This window comes from Pogoniulus pusillus, chromosome 43, assembly GCF_015220805.1.
Source record: "Pogoniulus pusillus isolate bPogPus1 chromosome 43, bPogPus1.pri, whole genome shotgun sequence".
NCBI classification, from domain to species: domain Eukaryota; kingdom Metazoa; phylum Chordata; class Aves; order Piciformes; family Lybiidae; genus Pogoniulus; species Pogoniulus pusillus.
The window spans coordinates 2109163-2136378 of NC_087306.1; the positions used below are offsets into that span (position 1 = coordinate 2109163).

The 27216-nt window shown below is 65.5% G+C and overlaps 1 protein-coding gene across 2 annotated transcripts; it reads right to left on the minus strand.

The window, feature by feature from the left end:
- Positions 1-302: 302 nt before the first annotated feature.
- ATP8B2 (ATPase phospholipid transporting 8B2) lies at positions 303-26160 on the minus strand. Of its 2 annotated transcripts, XM_064176055.1 has the most exons (27): positions 26014-26160; positions 23906-23964; positions 22678-22791; positions 22474-22572; positions 22276-22337; positions 21156-21228; positions 20802-20872; positions 20634-20713; positions 19088-19246; positions 18867-18955; positions 17840-18036; positions 16744-16952; positions 15533-15576; positions 15259-15424; positions 14962-15150; positions 12949-13064; positions 11808-11972; positions 11037-11148; positions 9511-9616; positions 8429-8609; positions 7404-7587; positions 7005-7228; positions 5798-5881; positions 4432-4677; positions 3033-3171; positions 2782-2912; positions 303-1180 (listed from the first exon to the last, which is right to left on the minus strand). In XM_064176055.1, exons 1-27 carry the CDS (start codon positions 26042-26044, stop codon positions 899-901), a joined length of 3612 nt encoding a protein of 1203 aa, XP_064032125.1. In that variant the 5' UTR covers positions 26045-26160; the 3' UTR covers positions 303-898. The 2 variants fall into 2 exon arrangements, with proteins under 2 accessions (XP_064032125.1, XP_064032126.1); XM_064176056.1 differs by lacking the exons at positions 22276-22337; positions 22678-22791; positions 23906-23964; positions 26014-26160 and having other exon boundaries at positions 304-1180; positions 22474-22570.
- Positions 26161-27216: the final 1056 nt, after the last annotated feature.

Here is a 27216-nt window from a genome sequence, read left to right on the forward strand (position 1 = left end):
CCCCCTCCCGACCCCCCACTCCTCCCCACCCCCAGAGGTGCCAACCTCTCAACTCCCCCCTTCCTCTCCCCCTCCTCCCCCCCCCAATTCGAATCCGAATCTGCATCCCAACCCCCCCCTCCCCCTCCCCTTTGCCCCCTGCCCCCTCCCTCACTCTCTACCTCTCAGCCCCAAACCCCAGCTGAGTTTTGGAGGTTTTTTTGTTTTCCTCCTCTCTTCTTTCTGTGTTTTTTTTTTTTTCCTGTGGTTTTTATTTGTTGAGATTTTAAATTTTTTTCCCTTTTTTTTATTCCTTTTTTTTTAATTTTATTTTTTGTTTGGGTTTTTTGTTGGTTTTTTTTTCCTCTAAGTTGTGGTTTTTTTAATATATATATATATATATATATAAAAAAGAAGACACCGTGGGTGAGAGGGGGGGGGAGGGGAGGGTACCCCCCCACACCCTCCAGACCTGACCCCCTCTTCCCTCCTCCTCCTCCTCCTCCTCCCCACCTCAAGCCTGCCCTCGGTGTGATACATTCGCTGTGTGTAAGGAGATTGGCAGAGGGGAAGGGGGGGGGAGGGGAAGGAGGAGAGCGTGGGAGGGGGATGCAGAGGGGTTGCCGGGGGTGGGGTCTGTCCCTCTGTCCCTCCCACCCCCACCCCCACCCCCTTTTTTGTCTGCCCACCCGCGGGTGGAGCAGTTTTTGGTTACGCTGCAACAGTTCCGACTCCTCCGAACCTTCACCGCCTGCCCTCGAGGGGCTTGGACCTTCCTCCTCCCCTCCTCTCCCTCCCTTTCGATGCCCACAGTGAGAGAAGGGCACAGTGAGGAGGGGGTCCAAGGGGCTGCCCGAGGGGAGGGAAGGTCATTATTTGCCTCCCCCCCCTCCCCTCCCCCTTCATCTCAGCTCCGGCTTCAGAGCTTGAGGGCTCTGTCCGCGACGGCGCCGCTGGGGCTGCCCTCGCTGCTGCCCTTCTTCTTCCGCAGGGTCTCGATCCAAGCCGTGCCAGGCCGGGTGGTGAAACTGGCGAGTGCCAAGGAGCTGAGCCTCATGTTCTTGCCGGACATGATCAGCTCCCCGAAGCCCTCCTGGTGGGAGAAGGCATAGCCGGAGCGCCGCGACCCCCCGCGCCCCCCGCGCCGCATGCAGCGGTGCTGAGCCTTCTGCTTCTTCCTCACCAGCTGAGTGTAGCGCACCTGGGGGCAGGGCACAGCGTCAGGGACCTCCCCCAGCACCGCCCGTGCCAGGGCACAGCCCCCCAGAGTCTAAGGGTCAGCTTCAGGGATGCCCCAGAACTGCCTGTGCCAGGGCACAGCACCTCAGGGGTCTTAGGGACAGCTTCAGGGATGCCCCAGAACTGCCCATGCCAGGGCACAGCACCCCAGAGTCCTAGGGACAGCTTCAGGGATGCCCCAGAACTGCCCGTGCCAGGGCACAGCTCCTCAGGTGTCTTAGGGACAGCTTCAGGGACCCCCCAGAACTGCCTGTGCCAGGGGACAGGACCTAAGAGTCTTAGGGACAGCTTCAGGGACCCCCCAGAACTGCCTGTGCCAGGGCACAGCCCCCCAGAGTCTTAGGGACAGCTTCAGGGATGCCCCAGAACTGCCTGTGCCAGGGCACAGCCCCCCAGAGTCTTAGGGACAGCTTCAGGGACCCCCCAGAACCGCCTGTGCCAGGGCACAGCACCTCAGGAGTCTTAGGGTCAGCTTCAGGGACCCCCCAGAACCGCCTGTGCCAGGGCACAGCACCTCAGGGGTCTTAGGGACAGCTTCAGGGATGCCCCAGAACTGCCTGTGCCAGGGCACAGCACCTCAGGGGTCTTAGGGACAGCTTCAGGGACCCCCCAGAACTGCCTGTGCCAGGGCACAGCACCTCAGGAGTCTTAGGGTCAGCTTCAGGAACCCCCCAGAACCGCCTGTGCCAGGGCACAGCACCTCAGGGGTCTTAGGGACAGCTTCAGGGACCCCCCAGAACTGCCTGTGCCAGGGGACAGGACCCTGTGCCCCCAAGGGTCAGCTTCAGGGACCCCCCAGAACTGCCTGTGCCAGGGGACAGGACCCTGTGCCCCCAAGGGACAGCAGACAGGACTGGAGACAAAGGCACAGGAGCAGGGAGCTACAAAAGGGCCTGGCCCTGGGGACAGAATCCTGAGTCCCTTGGGGACATGGCCCTGGGTGCCTTGGGGACATGGCCCTGGGTCCCTTGAGGACAAGACTCTGGGTCCCTCGGGATCAGGTCCCTGGGTCCTTTGGGGACAGATCCCTGGGTCCCTTGGGATCATGTCCCTGGGTCCCATGGGGACAAGACCCTGGATAGCTTGGGGACAGGTCCCTGGGTCCCTTGAGGACAAGACTTTGGGTCCCTTGGGGACAAGACTTTGGGTCCCTTGGGATCAGGTCCCTGGGTCCCTTGAGGACAAGACTTTGGGTCCCTTGGGGACAGGTCCCTGGGTCCCTTGAGGACAAGACTTTGGGTCCCTTGGGCTCAGGTCCCTGGAGCCCTTGGGATCAGGTCCCTGTGTCCCTTGGGGACAAGACTTTGGGTCCCTTGGGCTCAGGTCCCTGGAGCCCTTGGGATCAGGTCCCTGTGTCCCTTGGGGACAAGACTTTGGGTCCCTTGGGATCAGGTCCCTGGAGCCCTTGGGATCAGGTCCCTGTGTCCAATGGGGACAAGACTTTGGGTCCCTTGGGATCAGGCCCCTGGATGCTTCGGGCACAGCCCCAGCCCCCCTCCCCTCCCGGGGCACATCCCCCCCCTACCCCCACCCCCGGGCACAGCCCCCCCCGGGCCCCCTGACCGTGTCTGAGAGCTGTGGCTTCAGGTCCAGCTTGAGGAAGCGGAAGGCTACGACGGGCACGATGCAGACCACGGCGGTGAGGGCGATGGTCAGCCAGACCGTGGGCTGTGCCAGCGTGCTCTGGGCACTGCCTGGGGGGGGCAGCAGGGCAGGCAGGGCTCAGGCTGGGAGCTCTCAGCTGGGACAACACCCAGCCAGGTGGGTTGGGGTTGGGGGAGGGTACGAGGGTGGGCACTTGCCCAGGGACTCACCCACGAAGCGGAACTGGTTGGGGAAGAGCTGGAAGAGGCCATCGCTGTGCATGGCAAAGAGGATGGCAAAGTAGGCTGCCAGGCTGCCCCAGATGAAGAAGTGGTTGATGGCAGTCCAGAAGCCTGTGTCCAGCCCGATCTGGGAGCAGGGGGGGAGGAGAAGGGGAAAGAAGAGGCTGCAGCGCCCCCATCAGGGCTGGGGAGGGGGGAGCAGGGCTGGCTTGAGGTCCCTGCCAGCCTGTGCCCACTTTGGCTGCCCTCTCAGGCCCTGGAGTTAAAGGTTGGGGGGTTAGGTGGGCACCGTTCTCTGCCAGCCTGTGCCTACTTTGGTTGCCCTCTCAGGCCCTGGAGTTAAAGGTTGGGGGGTTAGGTGGGCACTGTACTCTGCCAGCCTGTGCCCACTTTGGTTGCCCTCTCAGGCCCTGGTAGGCAGCTGGCAGTGTGTGGCAGGAGGGGAGTTAAAGGTTGGGGTGGTGGTGGGCACCGTGTAGGCACTGTGCCCTGCCAGCCTGTTCCACTTTGGTTGCCCTCTCAGGCCCTGGAGTTAAAGGTTGGGGGGTTAGGTGGGCACTGTTCTCTGCCAGCCTTTGCCCACTTTGGTTGCCCTCTCAGGCCCTGGTAGGCAGCTGGCAGTGTGTGGCAGGAGGGGAGTTAAAGGTTGGGGTGATGGTGGGCACTGTGTGGGCACTGTGTCCTGCCAGCCTGTCCCACTTTGGCTGCCCTCTCAGGCCCTGGAGTTAAAGGTTGGGGGGTTAGGGGGAGGTGGGCACTGTGCCCTGCCAGCCTGTCCCACTTTGGTTGCCCTCTCAGGCCCTGGAGTTAAAGGTTGGGGGGTTAGGGGGAGGTGGGCACCATGCTCTGCCAGCCTGTGCCTACTTTGGCTGCCCTCTCAGGCCCTGGAGTTAAAGGTTGGGGGGTTAGTTGGGCACTGTGCTCTGCCAGCCTGTGCCCACTTCGGTTGCTCTCTCAAGCCCCGGCAGGCAGCTGGTAGTGTGCAGCAGGAAGGAGTTAAAGATTGGAGGGGTTGGTTGCCCTCTCAGGCCCTGGAGTTAAAGGTTGGGGGGTTAGGGGGGAAGTGGGCACAGTGCTCTGCCAGCTGTGCCCACTTTGGTTGCCCTCTCAGGCCCTGGAGTTAAAGGTTGGGGGGTTAGGGGGGAAGTGGGCACAGTGCTCTGCCAGCTGTGCCCACTTTGGCTGCCCTCTCAGGCCCTGGAGTTAAAGGTTAGAGGGCTAGGGGGGAAGTGGGCACAGTGCTCTGCCAGCCTGTGCCCACTTCGGTTGCCCTCTCAAGCCCCGGCAGGCAGCTGGCAGTGCGCATCAGGAGGGCAGTTAAAGGTTGGGGGGGTTAGGGGAGTGGTGGGCACCCTGTGGGCACCATGCTCCTTCCCTCTGTGCCCACCTGCACGCTGACCACGATCACCAGGGAGGTGGCCACGGTGACGGCGAAGGATTGGTAGTCTGCCAGCTGGGCACCGTCGTCGCGGGTGGCATCGGCGAAGACGCCGTAGGGGATGAAGAACATGAGGACGGAGGTGTAGATGCCCTGAGCGATGCAGATGAAGAACTCCCTCTTGTTGAAGAGCAGATTCAGCTGCCCAGGCTCGTACAGCTTGGGGTACTCCATGCTCCTCTGCTCTGGCACGTCCTGGGCACAGAAAAGGGGGCACAGAGAGGCTCTGGGCATCTCCGTCTGGTTGTGGTTAGCTGGGGTCAGGGCACGACCCAGGGAAGGATGAGGATAGGGCAGGCTGGGGAGACTGGGCAGAGCCTTCCTTCTCTGGTAGGTCCTGGGTGCCCTCTTGGGGTAACCCAAGGTGCCCTCCTGGTGCAACCCAAGGTGCCCTGCTGGTGCAACCCAAGATGCCCTCCTGGGGTAACCCAAGGTGCCCAGTTGATGTACCCCAAAGTGCCCTCCTGGTGTAATCCAAGGTGCCCTCCTGATGCAACCCAGGGTACCCTCCTGGTGCAAACTCAGGATGCCCTCCTGGTGCAACCCAAGGTGCCCAGTTGGTGTACCTCAAAGTGCCCTCCTGGTGTAATCCAAGGTGCCCTCCTGGTGTACCCCAAAGTGCCCTCCTGGTGCAACCCAAGGTGCCCAGTTGGTGTACCTCAAAGTGCCCTCCTGGTGTAATCCAAGGTGCCCTCCTGGTGTACCCCAAAGTGCCCTCCTGGTGCAACCCAAGGTGCCCAGTTGGTGTACCCCAAAGTGCCCTCCTGGTGTAATCCAAGGTGCCCTCCTGATGCAACCCAGGGTACCCTCCTGGTGCAAACCAAGGTGCCCTCCTGGTGTACCCCCAAAGTGCCCTCCTGGTGCAACCCAAGGTGCCCTCCTGGTGTACCCCCAAAGTGCCCTCCTGGTGCAACCCAAGGTGCCCTCCTGGTGTATCCCAAAGTGCCCTCCTGGTGCAACCCAAGTTGCCCTCCTGGTGCAACCCAAGGTGCCCTCCTGGTGTACCCCAAAGTGCCCTCCTGGTGCAACCCAAGGTGCCCTCCTGGTGTAACCCAATGTGCCCTCCTGGTGCAACCCAAGGTGCCCAGTTGGTGTACCCCAAAGTGCCCTCCTGGTGCAACCCAAAGTGCCCTCCTGGTGTAACCCAAAGTGCCCTCCTGGTGCAACCCAAAGTGCCCTCCTGGTGCAACCCAAGGTGCCCTCCTGGTGCAACCCAAGGTGCCCAGCTGGTGTACCCCAAAGTGCCCTCCTGGTGCAACCCAGAGTGCCCTCCTGGTGCAACCCAAGGTGCCCTCCTGGTGCCCCCTCAGCTCACCTGGTCGAAGATGCCCATGGCAAGCACTGGCAGCGAGGTGTAGACGATGTTGTAGAGGGTGATGAAGTATTGATCATAGACAGTCTGTGTGGCACAAGACAGAGACTGGCACCTGCCCACCCCTGCCCCAGAGCTGTGCCCCCCCAAACCCACCCCCACAAACTGCTGCAGGGTTGGGAGAGTCACTGGCAGCAACCTCCCCACGGCCCAAGCTGCTCCTCACCCCCTGCCTGCCATGCCAGGGATGTGCCCACTGGGGTAGGATGAATCACAGAGCCATAGAAGCAGGCAGGGTTGGAAGGGACCACAAGGAGCAGGCAGTGCCAACCCCTGCCATGCCCAGGGACACCCTACCCTAGAGCAGGCTGCCCACAGCCTCAGCCAGCCTGGCCTCAAACACCTCCAGCCATGGGGCCTCAACCCCCTCCCTGGGCAGCCCCTGTCAGGCTCTCACCACTCTCCTGCTCAACAACTTCCTCCTCACCTCCAGCCTCACTCTCCTCACCTCCAGCTCTGCTCCATCCCCCCCACTCCTGCCACTCCCTCACAGCCTCAAAAGTCCCTCCCCAGCTTTTTTGCAGCCCCCTTCAGGTCCTGGCAGGCCACAAGAAGGTCCCCTGGGAGCCTCCTCTGCTCCAGCCTGCACAGCCCCAACTCTTTCAGGCTGTGCTCACAGCAGAGCTGCTGCAGCCTCTCAGCATCCTCCTGGCCCTGCTCTGGACACTCTCCAGCATCTCCACAGCCCTCTTGGCCCAGGGGCTCCAGAGCTGGAGGCAGGACTCCAGGTGGGGTCTCAGCAGAGGGCAGAATCCCCTCCCTGGCCCTGCTGCCCACACTGCTGCTGCTGCAGCCCAGGCTCTGGCTGCTCTCTGGGCTGCAGTGCTCACTGCTGGCTCCTGCTGAGCTTCTCCTCCAGCAGCACCCCCAAGTGCCTCTGCTCAGGGCTGCTCTGCAGCCTGGCACTGCCCAGCCTGCAGTGGTGCTTGGCATTGCCTCCACCCAGCTGCAGGACCTTGCCCTTGGTTGCACCTCCTGAGCTTGCCTTGTGCCCACCTCCACAGCCCATCCCTGGCCCTCTGGCTGCCATCCCTGCCCCTCTGGCTGCCATCCCTGCCCCTCTGGCTGCCATCCCTGCCCCTCTGGCTGCCACATCGAATGCCCCTCACCCTTTCAGGGCTGCCAGGCAGAGGCTTTTGGCTGCTCTCACCTGAGCTGAGAAGCCACAGAAGAAGCCAAACCAGAAGTGGACCATGGTGAAGGCAAAGTTCTTGTAGAAGAAGTAGCAGAGGAACTTGCACATGCGGAGGTAGGACCAGCGCCCATGCACCAGCAGGAGGCGCTGCAGGAACCTGAACTGCGAGAAGGAGTAGTCCGATGCCAGCACCGCCTGGATGCCCTCCTGCCCGCTGATGCCCACTCCGATGTGGGCAGCTGGAGAGGAAAGGAGGGAGGCAAAAAAAAAACCCACCCCAGCAGAGGCAGAGTAAGAGCAGAACAGCAAAGGGGAGGAAGCAAACTGGCAGCTGGGGGTGGCAGCCGGGCAGGGGAGGGGGGGAGATGGCAAAGGGCAGAGCGTGGGCACCTCGGGGATGCCCACAGGGCTCACTTTTGATCATGCTGACGTCGTTGGCACCGTCCCCGATGGCCAAGGTGACAGCTCTCTTGTGCTTCTTCACCAGCTCCACCACCTGAGCCTTCTGCAGGGGAGTGACTCTGCAGCAGATCACAGCCCTGCAGGCGCAGGCAGTCTCCAGGAACTCCACCTCCATGTCAGCCTCCAGGGCATGGGCCTGAGGGGGCAGCCGGAGTGGGCACAGGCTGGCAGAGCACGGTGCCCACCTCCACGCTAAGCCCCTAACCTTAAGCTTTAACTCCCCTCCTGCTGCACACTGCCAGCTGCCTGCCAGGGCCTGAGAGGGGCAGGCTGGCAGGGCACAGTGTCCACTTCCCCTCCAACCTTCATCTTCTTCCTGCTGCACACTGCCAGCTGCCTGCCAGGGCCTGAGGGGGCATCCGGAGTGGGCACAGGCTGGCAGGGCACGGTGCCCACCTCCACGCTAAGCCCCTAACCTTAAGCTTTAACTCCCCTCCTGCTGCACGCTGTCAGCTGCTTGCCAGGGTCTGAGAGGGCAACCAAAGTGGGCACATGCTGGCAGGACACGGTGCCCATCTCCACCCTAACCTTAACCTTTAACTCCCTCCTGCTGCATGCTGCCAGCTGCTTGCCAGGGCCTGAGAGGGGTAGGCTGGCAGGGCACAGTGCCCACCTCACCCCCAACCTTCAGCTTCTTCCTGCTGCACACTGCCAGCTGCTTGCCAGGGCCTGAGAGGGCAACCAAAGTGGGCACAGGCTGGCAGGGCACAGTGCCCACCTCACCCCAGCCTTCAGCTTCTTTCTGCTGCACACTGCCAGCTGCTTGCCAGGGCCTGAGAGGGCAACCAAAGTGGGCACAGGCTGGCAGGGCACAGTGCCCACCTCACCCCCAACCTTCAGCTTCTTCCTGCTGCACACTGCCAGCTGCTTGCCAGGGCCTGAGAGGGCAACCAAAGTGGGCACAGGCTGGCAGGACACAGTGCCCACTTCCTCCCCACCCTTTATCTCCCTCCTGCTGCACACTGCCAGCTGCCTACCAGGCTGTGCCCGTTGATCACCAGGGCATACTCGCCCGTGATGGCTTCCAGCACAGAGGTGAGCTTGGAGGAGGAAGAGGAGGAGGAGGAGGAGGAGGAGGAGGAGGAAGAAAGCTTCTCCTGGTAGGAGAAACCATTGCCCACGGAGCGGGAGGCCTCCAGCATCTTCTCCCTGGCTTTCCTGAGCGGGGGGAGAAAGAATCAGAGCCAGGCAGGCTGGCAGAGAGCTCCAGGCTCAGCCATGCCAACCTCTCCCCCAGCCCTGCCCAACCAACCAGCCCATGGCACTCAGTGCCCCCAGCCAGCCTTGGCTTCAGCACCCCCAGCCATGGGCACTGCACCACCTCCCTGGGCAGCCCATGCCAGTGCCAATCACTCTCTCTGCCAACAGCTTCCTCCTCACACCCAGCCTCAGCCTGCCCTGCCACAGCTTCAGCCTCTGTGCCCTGCTTCTGGCCCTGCCTGCCTGGCAGCAGAGCCCAACCCCAGCTGGGCACAACCTCCCTGCAGGCAGCTGCAGGCAGCAATCAGCTCTGCCCTCAGCCTGCTCTGGGCCAGGCTGCACCCCCCCAGCTCCCTCAGCCTCTCCTCACAGGGCTGTGCCCCCTCCCCAGCCTTGCTGCCCTGCTCTGGGCACCTGCCAGCCCCTCAGCAGCTCTCTGCAATGCAGGAGCCCAGAGCTGGGCACAGCACTCCAGGGCTGGCCTGAGCAGTGCCAGCACAGGGGCACAAGAACCTCCCTGCTCCTGCTGCCCACACTGCTCCTCAGCCAGCCCAGGCTGCCCCTGCCTCTGCTGCCCACCTGGGCACACTGCTGCCTCCTCTGCAGCTGCCACCCAGCACCCCCAGGGCCCTCTCTGCCTGCCTGCTCTCAGCCACTCTGTGCCCAGCCTGTGCCACTGCTTGGCCTTGCTGTGCCCAAAGTGCAGACCCTGCCCTTGGCCTTGTTCAGTCTCATCCCCTTGGATGAGAGAGAGAAAGAGAGAGAGGGGAGTGGAGGGGGGGGGGAGGGAGGGGGGGAGGGGCTGTGCATCAGCTGGCACCACCCCGGGGTGGGCATTTCCTTGTGCCCTGAGCCCCACCTGAGCTCCTGGCGCACCTCCAGCACCGTGTGCCCGGCGACCACGAACACCTCAGCCAGGTCCTCGGTCAGCATCTTGCAGGAGTAGCCAATGTTCACTGCCGTCTCTGGGCGGGGCAGGGCGGGGCAGGGCGGGGCAGGGCAGGGCAGGGCGAGGCTGCAGCCGCCTGGCGCCGGAGCGCTCCCCCAGCCCCCCCCCCACCCCCGCGGCCAGCCCATAGCCCCCAGCCTCACCCCCAGCCTCACCCCCAGCCTCACCTCCAGCCCCAGCCCCCTCTTCCTCCCCCACCTTCACCCTCAGCCCCCTCTTCCTCCCCCATCCTCACTCCCAGCCCCACCGCCCTCTCCCTGCCCCCTCTTCCTCCCCCATCCTCACCCCCAGCCCCACCCCCTCTCCCTGCCCCCTCTTCCTCCCCCATCCTCACCCTCACCCCCAGCCCCACCCCATCTCCCAGCCCCCTCTTCCTCCCCCATCCTCACCCCCACCCCCAGCCCCACCCCCCTCTCCCAGCCCCCTCTTCCTCCCCCATCCTCACTCCCAGCCCCACCCCCATCTCCCAGCCCCCTCTTCCTCCCCCATCCTCACCCCCAGCCCCACCCCCATCTCCCAGCCCCCTCTTCCTCCCCCATCCTCACCCCCAGCCCCACCCCCTCTCCCTGCCCCCTCTTCCTCCCCCATCCTCACTCCCAGCCCCACCCCCATCTCCCAGCCCCCTCTTCCTCCCCCATCCTCACCCCCAGCCCCACCCCCATCTCCCAGCCCCCTCTTCCTCCCCCATCCTCACCCCCAGCCCCACCCCCATCTCCCAGCCCCCTCTTCCTCCCCCATCCTCACCCCCAGCCCCACCCCCATCTCCCAGCCCCCTCTTCCTCCCCCATCCTCACCCTCACCCCCAGCCCCACCTCCCTCTCCCAGCCCCCTCTTCCTCCCCCATCCTCACCCTCACCCCCAGCCCCACCCCATCTCCCAGCCCCCTCTTCCTCCCCCATCCTCACCCTCACCCCCAGCCCCACCCTCCTCTCCCTCCCCTACCCCCACACCCTCTCCCATCCTCACCCCCAGCCCTTCTCCCTAGCCCCAGCCTCACCTCCTCTCCCACCCCCATCCTCCAGCCCCGCTCCCCTCTCCCTCCCCCACCCTCATCCTCACCCCCAGCCCCACCCCCACCTCCTCTCCCACCCCCAGCCCCATTCCCCTCTCCCTCCCCCACCCTCATCCTCACCCCTGGCCCCACCCCCACCTCTTCTCCCTCCCCCGTCCTCATCCTCACCCCTGGCCCCACCCCCAGCCCCATTCCCCTCTCCCTCCCCCACCCTCATCCTCACCCCCAGCCCCACCCCCACCTCCTCTCCCACCCCCAACCCCATTCCCCTCTCCCTCCCCCACCCTCATCCTCACCCCCAGCCCCACCCCCACCTCCTCTCCCACCCCCAGCCCCATTCCCCTCTCCCTCCCCCACCCTCATCCTCACCCCCAGCCCCACCCCCACCTCTTATCCCTCCCACCCCGCCCCTCCCCCTCCTCACCCTGTTTGTCCCCTGTCAGGACCCAGATCTTGATGTTTGCCAAGGTCAGCACCGCGATGGTCTCGGGCACCCCCTGCTGCAGCTTGTCCTCGATGGCAGTGGCACCCAGCAGCTGTGGGCACCCAAAGGGGCATGGGCAGGAGGGGCAGAGGGAGCTGCTCACCAGCCCCTGTGCCAGCCCCTCCTGCCCTACCCCGTTGGGTGCCCACAGCAGGCAGGGCAGGGGGGGTCAGAGGGAGCTGCTTGCCAGGCCCTTCTGCCAGCTCCATCCCTGCCAGCCCCACCCTGCCCTGCCTTGCCTGCTGTGGGCACCCAAAGGGGCAGGGCAGAAGAATCAGAGGGAGCTGCTCACCCACCTGCCCCATGCCAGTCCCCTGTGCCCTTCCCTGCCTGCTGTGGGCACCCAAAGGGGCAGGGCAGGAGGGTCAGAGGGAGCTGCTCACCCACCTGCCCCATGCCAGTCCCCTGTGCCCTTCCCTGCCTGCTGTGGGCACCCAAAGGGGCAGGGCAGAAGAATCAGAGGGAGCTGCTCACCCACCTGCCCCATGCCAGTCCCCTGTGCCCTTCCCTGCCTGCTGTGGGCACCCAAAGGGGCAGGGCAGGAGGGTCAGAGGGAGCTGCTCACCCACCTGCCCCATGCCAGTCCCCTGTGCCCTTCCCTGCCTGCTGTGGGCACCCAAAGGGGCAGGGCAGGAGGGTCAGAAGGAGCTGCTCACCCACTCCCCTTCCCCCCCCGTGCCCGCCCCCCGTGCCCTGCCCTGCCCCCCATACCATCAGGTCTTGCTCCACCTCGTCGTAGAGCCGTGCCAGGCGATCCTCACGGGCCTCGAGGGTGGCACGGGCACGGAGCAGCCTCTGTGCCCACTCCTGGTAGTAGCTCTCCTCCAGCTCCCTGTATGCCAGCACCAAGGTCCGCAGCCCCTCCCCGGCGTACTCCTGCAAGCAGCAGCAGCTGGGCACAGGGGGCAGGCCCCAGCCGTGCCCACGGACCTTGGCTGCCACCCCCCCGACGCCCATGGTGCTGCCAACAGAGCCCTGTGCCCTCCCAGGCGCTGCCCCCAGTGCTCTGCGCCCTCCCTGGTGCTGCCCACAGAGCCTTGTGCCCGCCCTGGTGCTGCCCACAGAGCCCTGTGCCCACCCATGGCACTGCCAACAGAGCCTTGTGCCCTCCCTGGCACTGCCCCCAGTGCTCTGTGCCCTCCCTGGTGCTGCCCACAGAGCCTTGTGCCCTCCCTGGCACTGCCCCCAGTGCTCTGTGCCCTCCCTGGTGCTGCCCAGAGAGCCTTGTGCCCTCCCTGGCACTGCTCCCAGTGCTTTGTGCCCTCCCTGGTGCTACCAACAGAGCCCTGTGCCCTCCCTGGCACTGCCCCCAGTGTTCTGTGCCCTCCCTGGTGCTGCCCACAGAGCCTTGTGCCCGCCCTGGTACTGTCCCCAGTGCTCTGTGCCCTCCCTGGTGCTGCCCACAGAGCCTTGTGCCCTCCCTGGGACTGCCCCCAGTGCTCTGTGCCCTCCCTGGTGCTGCCCACAGAGCCTTGTGCCCACCCTGGCACTGCCCCCAGTGCTCTGTGCCCTCCCTGGTGCTACCAACAGAGCCTTGTGCCCTCCCTGGTGCTGCCCCCAGTGCTCTGTGCCCTCCCTGGTGCTGCCCACAGAGCCTTGTGCCCTCCCTGGCACTGCCCCCAGTGCTCTGTGCCCTCCCTGGTGCTGCCCACAGAGCCTTGTGCCCTCCCTGGTGCTACCAACAGAGCCCTGTGCCCTCCCTGGCACTGCCCCCAGTGTTCTGTGCCCTCCCTGGTGCTGCCCACAGAGCCTTGTGCCCTCCCTGGCACTGCTCACAGTGCTCTGTGCCCTCCCTGGTGCTGCCAACAGAGCCCTGTGCCCTCCCCGGCGCTGCCCGCGGTGCCCTGCTCACGTTGAGGTGCTCGGTGGTGAGGCTGGTGAGGGCCTGGTTGGCAGGGCACAGCCTCTCCAGCAGGATGGTGTCAGCTCCTTTGCAGTACAGCAGGATCCTGCCCTCGGGGCTGCGCACTGCGGGCACAGGGCAGGGCAGTGCCAGCCTCGGCGGGCACCGCCCCACGCCCCCCGCTCTGACCCCCGCCATGGGGAGCAGGGCACAGGTCTGCCAGGCTCAGGGGCACAGGAGCAGGACCTGCCCCATGCCCTCCACAATGCCCTCCATGGTGGGAAGCTGCCAGGCTCAGGGGCACAGGAGCAGGACCTGCCCCATGCCCTCCACAATGCCCTCCATGGTGGGAAGCTGCCAGGCTCAGGGGCACAAGAGAAGGACTTGCCCCATGCCCCCCACAAGCTGAAGCTGCCAGGCTGGGAGGTGGCACAGGAGAAGGACCTACCCCATGCCCTCCACTCTGACCCCCATGGTGGGGAGCAGGGCACAGATCTGCCAGGCTCAGGGGCACAAGAGAAGGACCTGTCCCATGCCCTCCACCATAAAGCTGCCAGGCTGTGGGGGTGGCACAGGAGAAGGACCTGCCCTATGCCCTCCACCATGAAGATGCCAGCCTGTGGGGGGTGGGCACAGCAGCAGAACCTTCTCCACACCCTCCACTGCCAGGCACACCAACCCCCCTGCCCTCATGCCAATGTGTGTGTGTGGGGGGGTGCCCCCTTGGCACAGGAGTGGCACAGGAGAAGGACCTGCCCCATGCCCTCCACAATCTGAAGCTGCCAGTCTGTAGGGGTGGGCACAGCAGCAGAACCTTCCCCATGCCCTCCACCATGAAGCTGCCAGGCTCAGGGGCACAGGAGCAAGACCTTCCCCATGCCCTCCACCATGAAGCTGCCAGCCTGTGGGGGTGGCACAGAAGAAGGACCTGCCCCATGCCCTCCCACAATGGGAAGCTGCCAGGCTGGGATGGCACAGGAGCAAGACCTGCCCCATGTCCCCCACTGTGACCCTCATGATGAGGAGCAGGGCACAGATCTGCCAGGCTCAGGGGGTGGCACAGGAGCAAGAACTTCCCTATGCCCCCCACAATGGGAAGCTGCCAGGCTCAGGGGCACAAGAGAACAACCTTCCCCATGCCCTCCATCATGAATATGCCAGCCTGTGGGGGGTGGGCACAGGAGAAGGACCTTCCCCGTGCCCTCCACCATGAAGCTGCCAGCCTGTGGGGGGTGGGCACAGGAGAAGGACCTTTCCCATGCCCTCCACCATGAAGATGCCAGGCTAGGGGGTGGCACAGGAGAAGGACCTTCCCCATGCCCTCTACCATGAAGATGCCAGCCTGCGGGGGTGGCACACGAGAAGGACCTGCCCCATGCCCCACTCCACCATGAAGCTGCCAGCCTGTAGGGGTGGGCACAGCAGCAAAACCTTCCCCACGCCCTCCACCGCCAGCACCTGGCACCCCAACCCCCCTGTGCCCTCATGCCAAGGCACTGGGGGTGCCCCCTTGGCACAGGCATGCCCTCACCGATGCCAGACATGCTCTTGAGGATGTTGTTGAAGTCCAGGATGGCCAAGAGCTGGTAGGTGGCAGCTGTGCCAAGCTCCTACACCGTGATGGGGCACGACCTGCCCCATGCCCTCCCACAATGGGAAGCTGCCAGGCTAGGGGTTGGCACAGGAGCAAGATCTGCCCCATGTCCCCCACTGTGACCCTCATGATGAGGAGCACGGCACAGATCTGCCAGGCTCAGGGGGTGGCACAGGAGCAGGACCTTCCCCATGCCCTCCACAATGCCCTCCATGATGGGAAGCTGCCAGGCTCAGGGGCACAAGAGAACAACCTGCCCCATGCCCTCCACCATGAAGATGCCAGCCTGTAGGGGTGGGCACAGCAGCAGAACCTTCTCCACACCCTCCACCACCAGCGCCTGGCACAGCAGCGCCTGGCACCGCAACCCCCCTGTGCCCTCATGCCAAGGCTCTGGGGGTGCCCCCTTGGCACGGGCATGCCCTCACCGATGACAGACATGCGCTTGCGGACGTTGTTGAAGTCCAGGATGGCCAAGAGCTGGTAGGTGGCAGCGGTGCCAAGCTCCTGCACCGTGATGGTCTGGGGGGTGCGGGCACGGAAGACGAAGCCGAAGTTCCTGGCAGCTGTCACCAGTGCCCCCTCGTCCGGGGACTGGGCTTTGTAGTAGAGCTCCCCTAGAGGTTGGCACAGGGCAGAGAGAGGGGGGGTGTTGGTGTGTGCCAGCTCTTTGCTGTGCCCCTGTAACACCCCAGAGTTGGCTGCTGTGCCCACCCTGTGCCCACCTGGGCTCTTCTCCTCGGCCATGACCGTGTGGCACAGCGAGAGCAGGCGGAAGAACTGGTGCACGTGGCAGTCGCCCACCTTGACTGCCTCCAGCAGCCTGGCATCCCAGAACTGGAAGTTGGCATCAGCCAGAGGGTTGAAGGAGAAGTCTACAGGTTGTGGTTTCTGCCAAAGGCGGGGGGGAGGGCAGAGGTTGGCATCGGCTTGGCACTGTCGCAGGTTGGTGCTGGGGGGGGGGGGGGGGAGGGGAGTGGTGCCCTCTGCCAGCCTTACCTCACCCAGCTCCAGCTTGTGCCCCAGCACGTCCTGAACGTCACCTGCCAACGGGTTCAGCGGGATGAGGGCACTAGGGCTGGCATGAAGGGGTGCCAGGCTGCAGCTGGGCACCTCTCAGATACCTCCTTAGTGCCCTCAGGAGGAGAGCATGCAGGGAGGGCACTTGGCACTGCCACAGCCTAACAAGGACCCCGATGCTGGCACACAGAGGTGCCATGTGGGCAGCCCTCTCAGCCACCTACTTGGTGCCCTCAGGAGGAGGGCATGCAGGGAGGGCACTTGGCACTGCCACAGCCTAATGAGGACCACAGAGGTGCCAGGGTAGGGCACAAGAGCAGCTCTGCCAGGCTACACCTGGGCCCTCTCCTCCACTCCCTTCAGTACCCTCAGGAGGAGGGCATGCAGGGAGGGCACTTGGCACTGCCACAGCCTAATGAGGACCCAAACACTGGCACACAGAGGTGCCAGGGTAGGGCACAAGAGCAGCTCTGCCAGGCTACACCTGGGCCCTCTCCTCCACTCCCTTTAGTGCCCTCAGGAGGTGGGCATGCAGGGAGGGCACTTGGCACTGCCACAGCCTAATGAGGACCCAAACACTGGCACACAGAGGTGCCAGGGTGGGAGCCAAGAGCAGCTCTGCCAGGCTACACCTGGGCCCTCTCCTCCACTCCCTTTAGTGCCCTCAGGAGGAGGGCATGCAGGGAGGGCACTTGGCACTGCCACAGTCTAACGAGGACCCAAACACTGGCACACAGAGGTGCCAGGGTGGGAGCCAAGAGCAGCTCTGCCAGGCTACACCTGGGCCCTCTCCTCCACTCCCTTCAGTGCCCTCAGGAGGAGGGCATGCAAGGAGGGCACTTGGCACTGCCACAGCCTAATGAGGACCACAGAGGTGCCAGGGTAGGGCACAAGAGCAGCTCTGCCAGGCTACACCTGGGCCCTCTCCTCCACTCCCTTTAGTGCCCTCAGGAGGTGGGCATGCAGGGAGGGCACTTGGCACTGCCACAGCCTAACGAGGACCCAAACACTGGCACACAGAGGTGCCAGGGTGGGAGCCAAGAGCAGCTCTGCCAGGCTACACCTGGGCCCTCTCCTCCACTCCCTTCAGTGCCCTCAGGAGGAGGTTCAAGCAGCGAAGCAGAGTGGGCACCGCCGCTGCCACCACTGCCGCCCGCGGGGTGGGCACAGGCTGGCACCTTGGCACTCACCGTAGCTGTGCCCATTGACAGAGCACTTGCTGAAGACCATGATGTTCTGGGTGAGGGTGCCAGTCTTGTCAGAGAAGATGTACTCCACCTGGCCCAGCTCCTCGTTGAGGGTGGTGGTGCGAGCCTCGGCGGGCACTCGCCGCTGGGCACAGTACATCTTCTTGTCCCAGTTGATGAAGTAGCTGTGCCCCAAACGGATCACTTCCACGCTGTGGGTGGGCACAGCAAGGTCACCCGAGGCAAGTGGGCACTGCCACTCCATGCCCACTCAAAGATCAGCCCCGTCCCAAAGCTGCTGCTTTGCCAACTCTTTGTGCCCAGCCTTTACCCAGCTCCTAACCCACAGCCGGGCAGGGGCTGAAAGGGGACTGGCACCAAGGGGTGAGAGGTTGGGGGGGGGGAAGGAGGGGAGAAGGGCAAGGTCATGCCACCTGAGTGCCCCCAGATTCCTGTCCTGGCATCCCACCCTCACCCTGACCCGGGGGAGGGGTGGGTAGGCAATGGTGAGCTGGGTGAGTAAGGGGTGCCAAGGGGGTGCTGGGGGGGGAGGTGCCAGGGGGAGTGCCAGGTTCTTACCTCGGGGGCAGGGGTGACAGAACCCATGCTGGGGAACGAAAAGAGAGAGAAATTAAAAGAGAGAGGGCAGGGGAAAAGGGGCAGGAGCCTGGCAGCTGGGCAGGAGCCTGGCAGCAGGGTGAGAGCCTGGCAGCAGGGCGAGAGCCTGGCAGCAGATCAGGAGCCTGGCAGCAGGGCAAAGTGGGCACAGAGCAAAAAAAACCAAGCAGCATGCAGCCAGGGCAAGGGGCAGAGGAGGGAGGCACAGCCAGGAGAGGGAGGAAGGAAGGAAGGAAGGAAGGAAGGAAGGATGGGTGGGTGGGTGGCACCAAGATGCCAAGCAGTGGGGTGGGTATCTCTTGAGGGCAATCTTGGCTGGCACCAGAGAGGGCAACCTGTGCCCACACCCCACACTCCACACACACACACACACAGAGAGAGCTCTGCCTAGGGGTGGGGGTCTCCATCCTCCCCCTCTCTGCCCACTTCTATCTGCCTTGCCCAGAGGTTGCCAACCTCCCTTGGCACCCTTGTGCCCTACCTGACGTAGAGCGAGATGGGCACCACGGTGTTGAGGATGATGATGTAGGACCAGAAGGAGAGGAAGCCAGAGAAGAAGGCACTGTGCACACCCTCGTCCCAGGGCAGGTAGATCTGGAAGCAGATGCCAACCTCGTGCTCCCAGATGGCATTGCCAATGGCCAGGATCACCCCCATGCACACCAGGAACCCGAAGATCTGGGCACAAGGAGTGGGCACATCAAAGGGCTGCAGCAGGTTAGGAGGGGAGGGTTGAGTAGGTTGGGGCAGTGCCAAGTAGGTTGGGCAGTGCCAAGCAGGTTGGGAAGGAGTATTGAGTAGGTTGGGAGGTGCCAAGCAGGTTGGGAGGGGGTCTTGAGTAGGTTGGGGCAGTGCCAAACAGGTTGGGCAATGCCAAGCAGGTTGGGAGGGGGTCTTGAGTAGGTTGGGGCAGTGCCAAGCAGGTTGGGCAGTGCCAAGTAGGTCAGGAAGGGATATAGAGTAGGTTGGGAGGTGCCAAGCAGGTTGGGCAGTGCCAAGCAGGTTGGGAGGGGGTCTTGAGTAGGTTGGGGCAGTGCCAAGCAGGTGGGGCAGTGCCAAGCAGGTTGGGAAGGGGAATTGAGGAGGTTGGGGCAGTGCCAAGCAGGTTGGGCAGTGCTAAGTAGGCTGGGAGGTGCCAAGCAGGTTGGGGGGTGCCAAGCAGGGTGGGAAGGGGCATTGAGTAAGTTGAGGCAGTGCCAAGAAAATTGGGGCAGTGCCAAGCAGGGTGGGAAGGGTCTTGAGAAGTCTCGGAGGGGGTCCTGAGTAGATTAGGACAGTGCCAAGCAGGCTGGGGGGTGCCAGGCAGGCTGGGGGGTGCCAGGCAGGTTGAGGAGCATCCTGTGCAGGCTGTAGCAAGAAGCAAGCAGGTTTGGGCGGGGGGGAGCAGTTCTGAGCCGGCTGTGGGGGGATGCCAAGCAGGTTTCAGGGAGGTGCCAAGCAGGCTGTGAGGACAGGGCTGCCCCTAGGCATGCCAGGGCCCGGGCTGGGTGGGCAGGTTGGCATCATACCCACAGCACCAGGGTGTTCATCAGGCGGTCGATGCTGGTGCGCTTGAACTTGGTGCGGCCACTGTTCTGCATCAGTTTGGTGTCAGGGCCTGGGGGGAGGATGGGGGCAGAGAAAGGGGCACAAAAGGGGCAAGGGTAGGGCCATGACGAGGTCAGGGGTGGGGGCACATCAGGGTCACTCCTTGTGCCCACTCTGCCCTGCCCTTTGCCCCTGTGCCCACCTGCGAAGAGGACGAGGCCGAAGCAGCACTCGGTGTTGCGCAGGACGCAGCCGCGCAGCAGCAGGTTCTGGTTGCTCAGAGGGTATTTGTTGTCCTTCCAGTGCAAGGTCCCCCCAAACTTGTCCAGTTTGTTGTTGGGGGGCTCACAGATCACCTCGCCTGGGGGGGGGGGGGGGCACCGAGGGGGGGGGAGGTTGGGAAAGGGATTTGGGAGAGGTTGGGAGCGGTTGGGGGTTGGAGTTTGTTGCCTGCATCCAGAGCAGATCCAGTGCGGCGCTGGCAGAGGTGGGAATGGGCTGTGGGTGAGGGGCACAAGGTGGGAGGGAAGGGGGCAAGGTGGGGGGGCAGGAGGGAGGCAGGGCAAGGATGGAGCTGAGCTAGACCCAGGATGGAGCCAGAGCAGGGATGGAGTTAGGGTAGGGATGGGGCTGAGCTACCCAGGATGGAGCCAGGGCAGGGATGGAGTCAGGGTAGGGATGGAGCCAGGGCAGGGATGGAGTCAGGGTAGGGATGGGGCTGAGCTATCCAGGATGGAGCCAGAGCAGGGATGGAGCCAAGGCAGGGATGGAGCCAAAGCAGGGATGGAGCCAGGGCAGGGATGGGGCTGAGCTACCCAGGATGGAGCCAGAGCAGGGATGGAGCCAGGGCAGGGATGGGGCTGAGCTACCCAGGATGGAGCCAGAGCAGGGATGGAATCAGGGCAGGGATGGGGCTGAGCTATCCAGGATGGAGCCAGAGCAGGGATGGAGTCAGGGCAGGGATGGATCTGAGCTAGAACCAGGACAGGGATGGGGCTGAGCTGTCCAGGATGGAGCCAGGGCAGGGATGGGGCTGAGCTGTCCAGGATGGAGCCAGGGCAGGGATGGGGCTGGGATAGAGTCAGGACAGGAATGGATCTGAGCTAGACCCACAGCAGGGATGGGGCTGAGCTCTCCAGAAGGGACCCAGGGCAGGGATGGATCTGGGATGGACCCAGGGCAGAGATGATTCTGGGATGCAGCCAGGACAGGGATGGAGCTGGGATGGAGTCAGGGCAGGGATGGATCTGAGCTAGACCCAGGGCAGGGATGGGGCTGAGCTCTCCAGGATGGAGCCAGGACAGGGATGGACAGGGATGGGGCTGAGCTCTGCAGGATGGAGTCAGGGCAGGGATGGGGCTGGGATGGAGGCAGGACAGGGATGGGGCTAAGCTCTCCAGGATGGAGCCAGGACAGGGATGGGGCTGGCATGGAGGCAGGGCAGGGATGGGGCTGGGATGGAGGCAGGGCAGGGATGGGGCTGAGCTCTCCAGGATGGAGTCAGGGCAGGGATGGGGCTGAGCTCTCCAGGATGGAGCCAGGACAGGGATGGGGCTGGCATGGAGGCAGGGCAGGGATGAGGCTGAGCTACCCAGGATGGAGCCAGGGCAGGGATGGATCTGAGCTCTCCAGAACAGAGCCATGCCAGGCGATGGAGATCTTTGGGTTGGCAAAGCCCTCCAAGCTCATCCAAGTCCCAGCAGCTGCCCACCAGCAGGGTCCCCAGGGCACCAGTGCCAGGCACTCACCATCAAACTGTGCCAGCTTGCTGGTGTCCCCCAGCTCCGAGGTGACAGGGATGGCCTGGCGCACCTTCATGTTGGTCTCTCTGCAGGGCAAGGGGGCACCAGGGCTGGGTCTAGCCTGGCAGGGTGATGCCCACCTAGTTTCAGGTGCCCTGCCAGGGCATCACCTACCCATCCAGCTCAGCTGTCTCGATGTAGCACAGCCCATGGGGCTCACTGCTGCACAGCAGGAGGAGATCAGCCTGGCATGAGAGACACACAAGGAAGGTCCTGCTGGCACCTGGGCACAAACCTGGCCTTGCTTTGCCCCTTCCCTGGGGATCCTCTTGGCCTTTGGGTGCTGCCAGCCTGGCCTGGAGCTCAAACACAGCTCCAAGCTCATGACCTAAGCCCAGCTCCAGGCCAGGAAGCTCTGATGGAGGAGCTGGAAGGGGGGTGGGCAGGGGGTGGGGGTGGTACAGCCCCGTGCCAGGCTGGTGCCAGGCTGGTGCTGCCCCTCTGTGCCCCTCTGTGTGCCCTGCTCACCGCCACGAATTGGTTGTTCTCCAGCTTGATGATGTCCCCCACGCGGACGTTCATCCACGGCTCCTGCCGCAGCCTGCGGGGGGCACGGCCCGGGCGTGGCATCAGCTGGCAGCTGGGCACCGCCCTGCGCCCTGCGCCTGCCCACGCAGCGCCTGCGGGCCCCTCAGGCTCCTCTGCCCCCTGCCCACCTGCTCCAGCCCCTCAGGCTCCTCTGCCCCCTGCCCACCTGCCCCAGCCTTCAGGCTCCTCTGCCCCCTGCCCACCTGCCCCAGCCTTCAGGCTCCTCTGCCCTCTGCCCACCTGCTCCAGCCCCTCAGGCTCCTCTGCCCCCTGCCCACCTGCTCCAGCCCCATAGGGTCCTGTGCCCCCTCCCAAGAGCTCTGTGCCCCCTCCCCATCTGCCCCAGTCCCTCAGGGCACTGTGCCCCCTCCCCAGCCACCCTGTGCCCCCTCCCCATCTGCCCCAGCTGCTCAGGGCACTGTGCCCCCTTCCCAGCCACCCTGTGCCCCTTCTCCAGAGCCCTGTGCCCCCTCCCCATCACTGCAGCTGCCTGTGCCCCCTCCCCTTCCCCATCCCCCCCAGCCCCACAGCCCCCTCTGCCCCCTCCCCAGCCCCCCCAGCCCCACAGCTCCCTCTGCCCCCTCCCCATCCCCATCACCCCCAGTCCTACAGCTCCCTGTGCCCCCTCCCCAACCCCTCCAGCCCCAGCCCCACAGTTCCCTGTACCCCCTCCCCATCCCCCCAGCCTCTCAGCTCCCTGTGCCCCCTCCCCATCCCCCCCAGCCCCACAGCTTCCTCTGTCCCTTCCTCATCCCCATACCCACAGCTCCCTGTGCCCCCTCCCCACCCTCCCCAGCCCCACAGCTTCCTCTGTCCCTTCCTCATCCCCATACCCACAGCTCCCTGTGCCCCCTCCCCACCCTCCCCAGCCCCTCAGCTCTCTGTGCCCCTTCCCCATCCCCACCCACCCCAACCCCTCAGTTCCCTCTGCCCCTTCCCCCTCCCCATCCCCCCCATCCCCACAGCTCCCTCTGTCCCTTCCTCATCCCCAACCCCTCAGCTCCCTGTGCCCCCTCCCCACCCCCCCCAGCGCCCCGTGCCCCCCGGCCCTGGCACTCACACTCCTCCCACCAGCAGCTGGGACTGGCGATTGTTCACTTGGTTGTCGCTTTTATGGCGGAACTGGGCGGGGGGGGATGGGAGATGGGAGGGGACAGCAGAGTCACCTTCCCCTCCCCCCTCCTCTCCTTTAGAGGGACACCCTGGAGGGGGTTGTCTGCGTGTGCCCACCCCCCCCAGCAGGCCTGGCAGCACTCACATAGTCGTCGGTGGCATCTTTGACAGCAGTGATGGTTAAGACAAGCACCAAAGGCACAATGGTGGTGAACCAGGAGAGGGAGGAGATCTGAGGGATCAGCTGGGGGCAGGCAGCAGCAGTCAGCATCTCCCCCCCCCCGCCCCAGTGGGGGGGGCGGTGTGGGAGGGAGGATTTATCCTCTCTCTGCCTTCCTCCAGCACCCACCTGGAGGATGAGGAGGAAGAGGAAGTAAGTGTTGGCCACCTCCTGGAACTGCTCGAAGAGGTTGACAGGCAGGAAGGTGATGATGTTGTACTTGGAGGTCTTGATGCAGTTGCTCTGGGGAGGGGAGAGGAAGGGGGGGGGTGTCAGGAGTTGTTAAGACACAACCCCCCCCAAAATCCCTCATCCCCCCCCCAAGGAGGGGGGGTCAGGAGTTAAGACCCCTCCCCCAAGATCCTTCTCCCCCCCAAGGAAGGGGTTCAGGAGTTAAGACCCCCCCCCAAGATCCTTCTCCCCCCCAAGGAAGGGGTTCAGGAGTTAAGACCCACCCCCAAGATCCTTCTCCCCCCCAAGGAAGGGGTTCAGGAGTTAAGACCCACCCCCAAGATCCTTCTCCCCCCAAGGAAGGGGGTCAGGAGTTAAGACCCCCCCAAGATCCTTCTCCCCCCCGAAGAGGAGGTTCAGGAGTTGTTAAGACTCCCCCCAGGATCCCTCTCCCACTGAGGAGGGGGGTCAGGAGTTAAGACCCCCCCCAAAATCCCTCTCCCCCCAAGGAGGGGGTTCAGGAGTTGTTAAGACCCCCCCCAAGATCCCTCTCCCCCTGAGGATGGAGTTCAGGAGTTGAGACTCCCCCCCTCACAAGCCCCCCCCTCCCCCTAAGGAGAGGGATCAGGAGTTAAGACCCCCCCCCCAAGATCCTTCTCCCCCCAAGGAGGGGGTTCAGGAGTTGTTAAGACCCCCCCCAAGATCCCTCTCCCCCTGAGGAGACCTCTCCACAGCTCCCCACAGCCCCCCGCGGCCATCCACAGCCCTCTGCATCCTCCCGCAGCCCTCCCGGAGCCCTTCCACATCCCCCCGCAGCCCTCTCGCAGCCTCCGGAGCCCTCCCGGAGCCCTCCCGCAGCCCTCTGCAGCCCTTCTACATCCCCCCGGAGCCCTCCCGCAGCTCCCTGCAGCCCCTTGCAGTCCTCCCGAGGCCCTCCCGCATCCCCCCGCAGCCCTCTCGCAGCCCCCGGAGCCCTCCCGCATCCCCCCGCAGCCCTCTCGCAGTCCTCCGGAGCCCTCCCGGAGCCCTCCCGCAGTCCCCCGGAGCCCTCCACAGCCCTCTGCATCCTCCCGCAGCTCTCCACAACCCTCTGCAGCCCTTCCACAGCCCCCCGGAGCCCTCCCGCAGCCCTTCCACATCCCCCCGGAGCCCTCCCGCAGCCCCCCCGCGGCCGTCCCGCACTCACCGCGTACTGGAACCTCTCGTTGTAGTCCCTGTTGTTGGCTCGCACCCTGCGCTCCTCCTCTGCAACACGGCGCAGCCCTCAGCCCCCCCCCGCACCCCCCAAACCTGCCCCCTGCACCCCAAACCTGCCCTCTGCACCCCCAAACCTGCCCCCGCAACCCCAAACCTGCCCCGCAACCCCTCAGCCCCCCGCACCCCCCAAACCTGCCCTCTGCACCCCCAAACCTGCCCCCGCAACCCCTCAGCCCCCCGCACCCCCAAACATGCCCTCTGAACCCCCAAACCTGCCCCCGCAACCCCAAACCTGCTCCCGCAGCCACTCAGCCCCCCGCACCCCCCAAACCTGCCCCCTGCACCCTCAAACTTGCCCCCTGCAGCCCAAATCCGCCCCCGCAGCCCAAACCTGTCCTCTGCACCCTCAAACCTGCCCCCCGCACCCCTAAACATGCCCCCGCACCCCGAAACTTACCCTCTGCACCCCCAAAATCTGCCCCCTGCACCCCAAACATCCCCCCCGCGCCCCAGACCTGCCTTCTGCACCCCAAAACCTGCCCCCCGCGCCCCAAACCTGTCCCCTGCACCTCAAACCTGACCTCTGCACCCCCAACCTGACCTCTGCACCCCAAACCTACCCCCTGCACCCCAAACCTGCCCCTGCAGCCCCTCAGCCCCCCACACCCCCAAACATGCCCTCTGCATTCCCAAACCTGCCCCCTGCACCCCCAAACATGCCCTCTGCACCCCCCAAGTCTGCCCCCCGTGCCCCCAAACCTGCCCCTGTGCCCCCAAACCTGCCCCCCGCGCCCCCAAACCTGCCCCCCGCGCCCCCAAACCTGCCCCTGTGCCCCCAAACCTGCACCCGCAGCCCCTCAGCCCCCCGCACTCCCAAACCTGTACCCGCACCCCAAACATGCCCTCTGCCCCCCCAAACCTGCCCCTGCACCCCCCAAACCTGCCCCCGCAGCCCCTCAGCCCCCCGCACCCCCAAACATGCCCTCTGAATCCCCAAACCTGCCCTCTGCATTCCCAAACCTGCCCCCGCGCCCCCACACCTGCCCCTGCGCCCCCAGACCTGCCCCCTGCACCCCAAACCTGCCCCCCGCACCCCTAAACCTGCCCTCTGCACCCCCCAAACCTGCACCCACAGCCCCTCAGCCCCCCGCACCCCACACCTGCCCCCTGCACCCCCAAGTCTGCCCCCCGCACCCCCAAACCTGTCCTCTGCACCCCCCAAACCTGCCCCCTCAGCCTCCCCACACCCCACACCTGCCCCCTCCAATCTGGATCTCTGCACCCCCAGACCCCTCAGCCCTCTCCTTCTGTCCCCCAGACCCCTCCCACCCCCCCGCCCCCTCCTCCTGCCCCCAGCCCCACACATCTCCACCCCCAGACCCCTCCAGCCCCCCCGACCCCTCCTCCTGCCCCCAGCCCCTGCACCCCCAAACCCCTCCTGCCCCCCAGCCCCCTCCTCGCACACCCCAGACTCCTCCAGCCCCCCCCAGCCCCCTCCTCCTCCCCCAGCTTCTGCACCCCCAAACCCCTCCAGCCCCCCCAGCCCCCTCCCGCCCCTTCTTCCTGCCCCGGCCCCACGCATCTGCACCCCCCAGACCCCCAGCCCCTGCACCCCCAAACCTCTCCTGCCCCCCAGCCCCCTCCTCGCACACCCCAGACTCCTCCAGCCCCCCCCAGCCCCCTCCCGCCACTTCTTCCTGCCCCCGGCCCCACGCATCTGCACCCCCCAGACCCCTCCAGCCCCCCAGACCCCTCCTCCTCCCCCAGCCCCCCCAAATCCCTCCTGCCCCCCAGCCCCCCCCCAGCCCCCTCCCGGGGCTCAGGCCCTGCCGCCCCGCACCCTCCTCCCCCCCCCGCCTTGCTCCCGGCCCCGCGGCCACTTCCCGAGCATCTCCCGGGGCAGCCTCACGGCCTCGGCGCCTCCATCCCGCCGGTACCGGTACCGGTACCCAAAGCTCCGGAACCCTCCGGTCCCCTTCCCTCCGCCTTGCCTTGGCTAACGACCGCACCGGGACCCCATCCCGGGGCCTATCCCGGGGCCTACCTCCCCCTCCCCCCCCCCGCCGTCGGGTCCCGGTTCGGTTCGGTTCGGCTCACCTGGAGCCCTGCGGGACGAGCACCGCTCCATAGCCTGCGGCCCCGCAGCCCATCGGGACCGGGCGGCCGGGGGCCGGGGGCCGCTGCCGGGGCCGTTACGGCCCCGTTCCGCTCCCGCTGCCGCCGCCGCCGCTTCAGCGCTCCATGGCCGCGGCGGCGGAAGTGAGCGGGGGGCGGCGGCGGCCCCGGGGGAGGGGGGGAAAGGGATGGAGAGGTCCGGGAGAGGCGGAAAGGAGGAGGGTGGGGAGAGAGGGGGACCGGGAACGGGCTCTGGGGGCTGGGGAGAAAGGGACCGGGAATGGGCTCGGGGGGCTGGGGAGAGGGGGAACGGGAACGGGCTCGGGGGGCTGGGGAGAAAGGGACCGGGAATGGGCTCGGGGGTCCTGAGAAACCGGGGAGAAGGGGACCGGGAACGGCCGCGGGGGTCCGGGGAGAAGGGGAACGGGAACGGCCCTGGGGGTCCGGGGTGAAGGGGACCGGGAATGGGTTCAGGGGTCCGGGGAGAAGGGGAACGGGAACGGCCCTGGGGGTCCGGGGTGAAGGGGACCGGGAATGGGTTCAGGGGTCCGGGGAGAAGGGGAACGGGAACGGGCTCGGGGGTCCGGGGAGAAGGGGAACGGGAACGGCCCTGGGGGTCCGGGGAGAAGGGGACCGGGAACGGGCTCGGGGGTCCGGGGAGAAGGGGAACGGGAACGGCCTCGGGGGTCCCTGGGGGAGCGGGACCGGGAACGGCCCTGGAGGGCTCGGGAAACCGGGGAGAGGGAGACCGGGAACCGCCTCGGGGGTCCCGGGAAACCGGAGAGAGGAGATCCTGGGAACAGCTCTGGAGCACACCAGGGACAGCCTCGGGGGTCCCGGGAGGGTCCAGAGCAGACCCAGGGGTCCCGGTATCGGTCTCGGTGGCCCCGGGAGGGTCCAGAGCAGACCCCCGGAGCTCGTGGGGAGCTGAGGAAGGTACTGGGGGGGGGGGGGGGGGGGCAGAGGCAGCCCCAGGGGGTACCGAGGGCATCCCTGGGGGGGGACACCTGGGCCAGAGTAGAACCCCGAGGGGTGCCAGGGGGCAGAGTCTGCAGCTTCGGTGGTCCCCGGAGGAGCCCAAAGTACACGCTCGGGGCGGGGGCGGGGGGGGGTGCCAGGCGCCAGCCCCGTTCCCGGTGCCAGGTTGAGGTCGTCCCCCCCCGGAAGGTGCCCACATAAAGGACA

Bases quoted from the DNA above. Each gene is read 5' to 3' on its own strand.
- ATP8B2 (XM_064176055.1), bottom strand. From the start codon at position 26,044: ATGGAGCGGTGCTCGTCCCGCAGGGCTCCAG. The intron at 22,338-22,473 runs GTGAGTGCTGCC...CCCCCCGCCCAG, and splicing joins AAGATGCCACCGACGACTAT to TTCCGCCATAAAAGCGACAA. The intron at 18,037-18,866 runs GTATGATGCCAA...CCTTGTGCCCAG, and splicing joins TGAACACCCTGGTGCTGTGG to ATCTTCGGGTTCCTGGTGTG.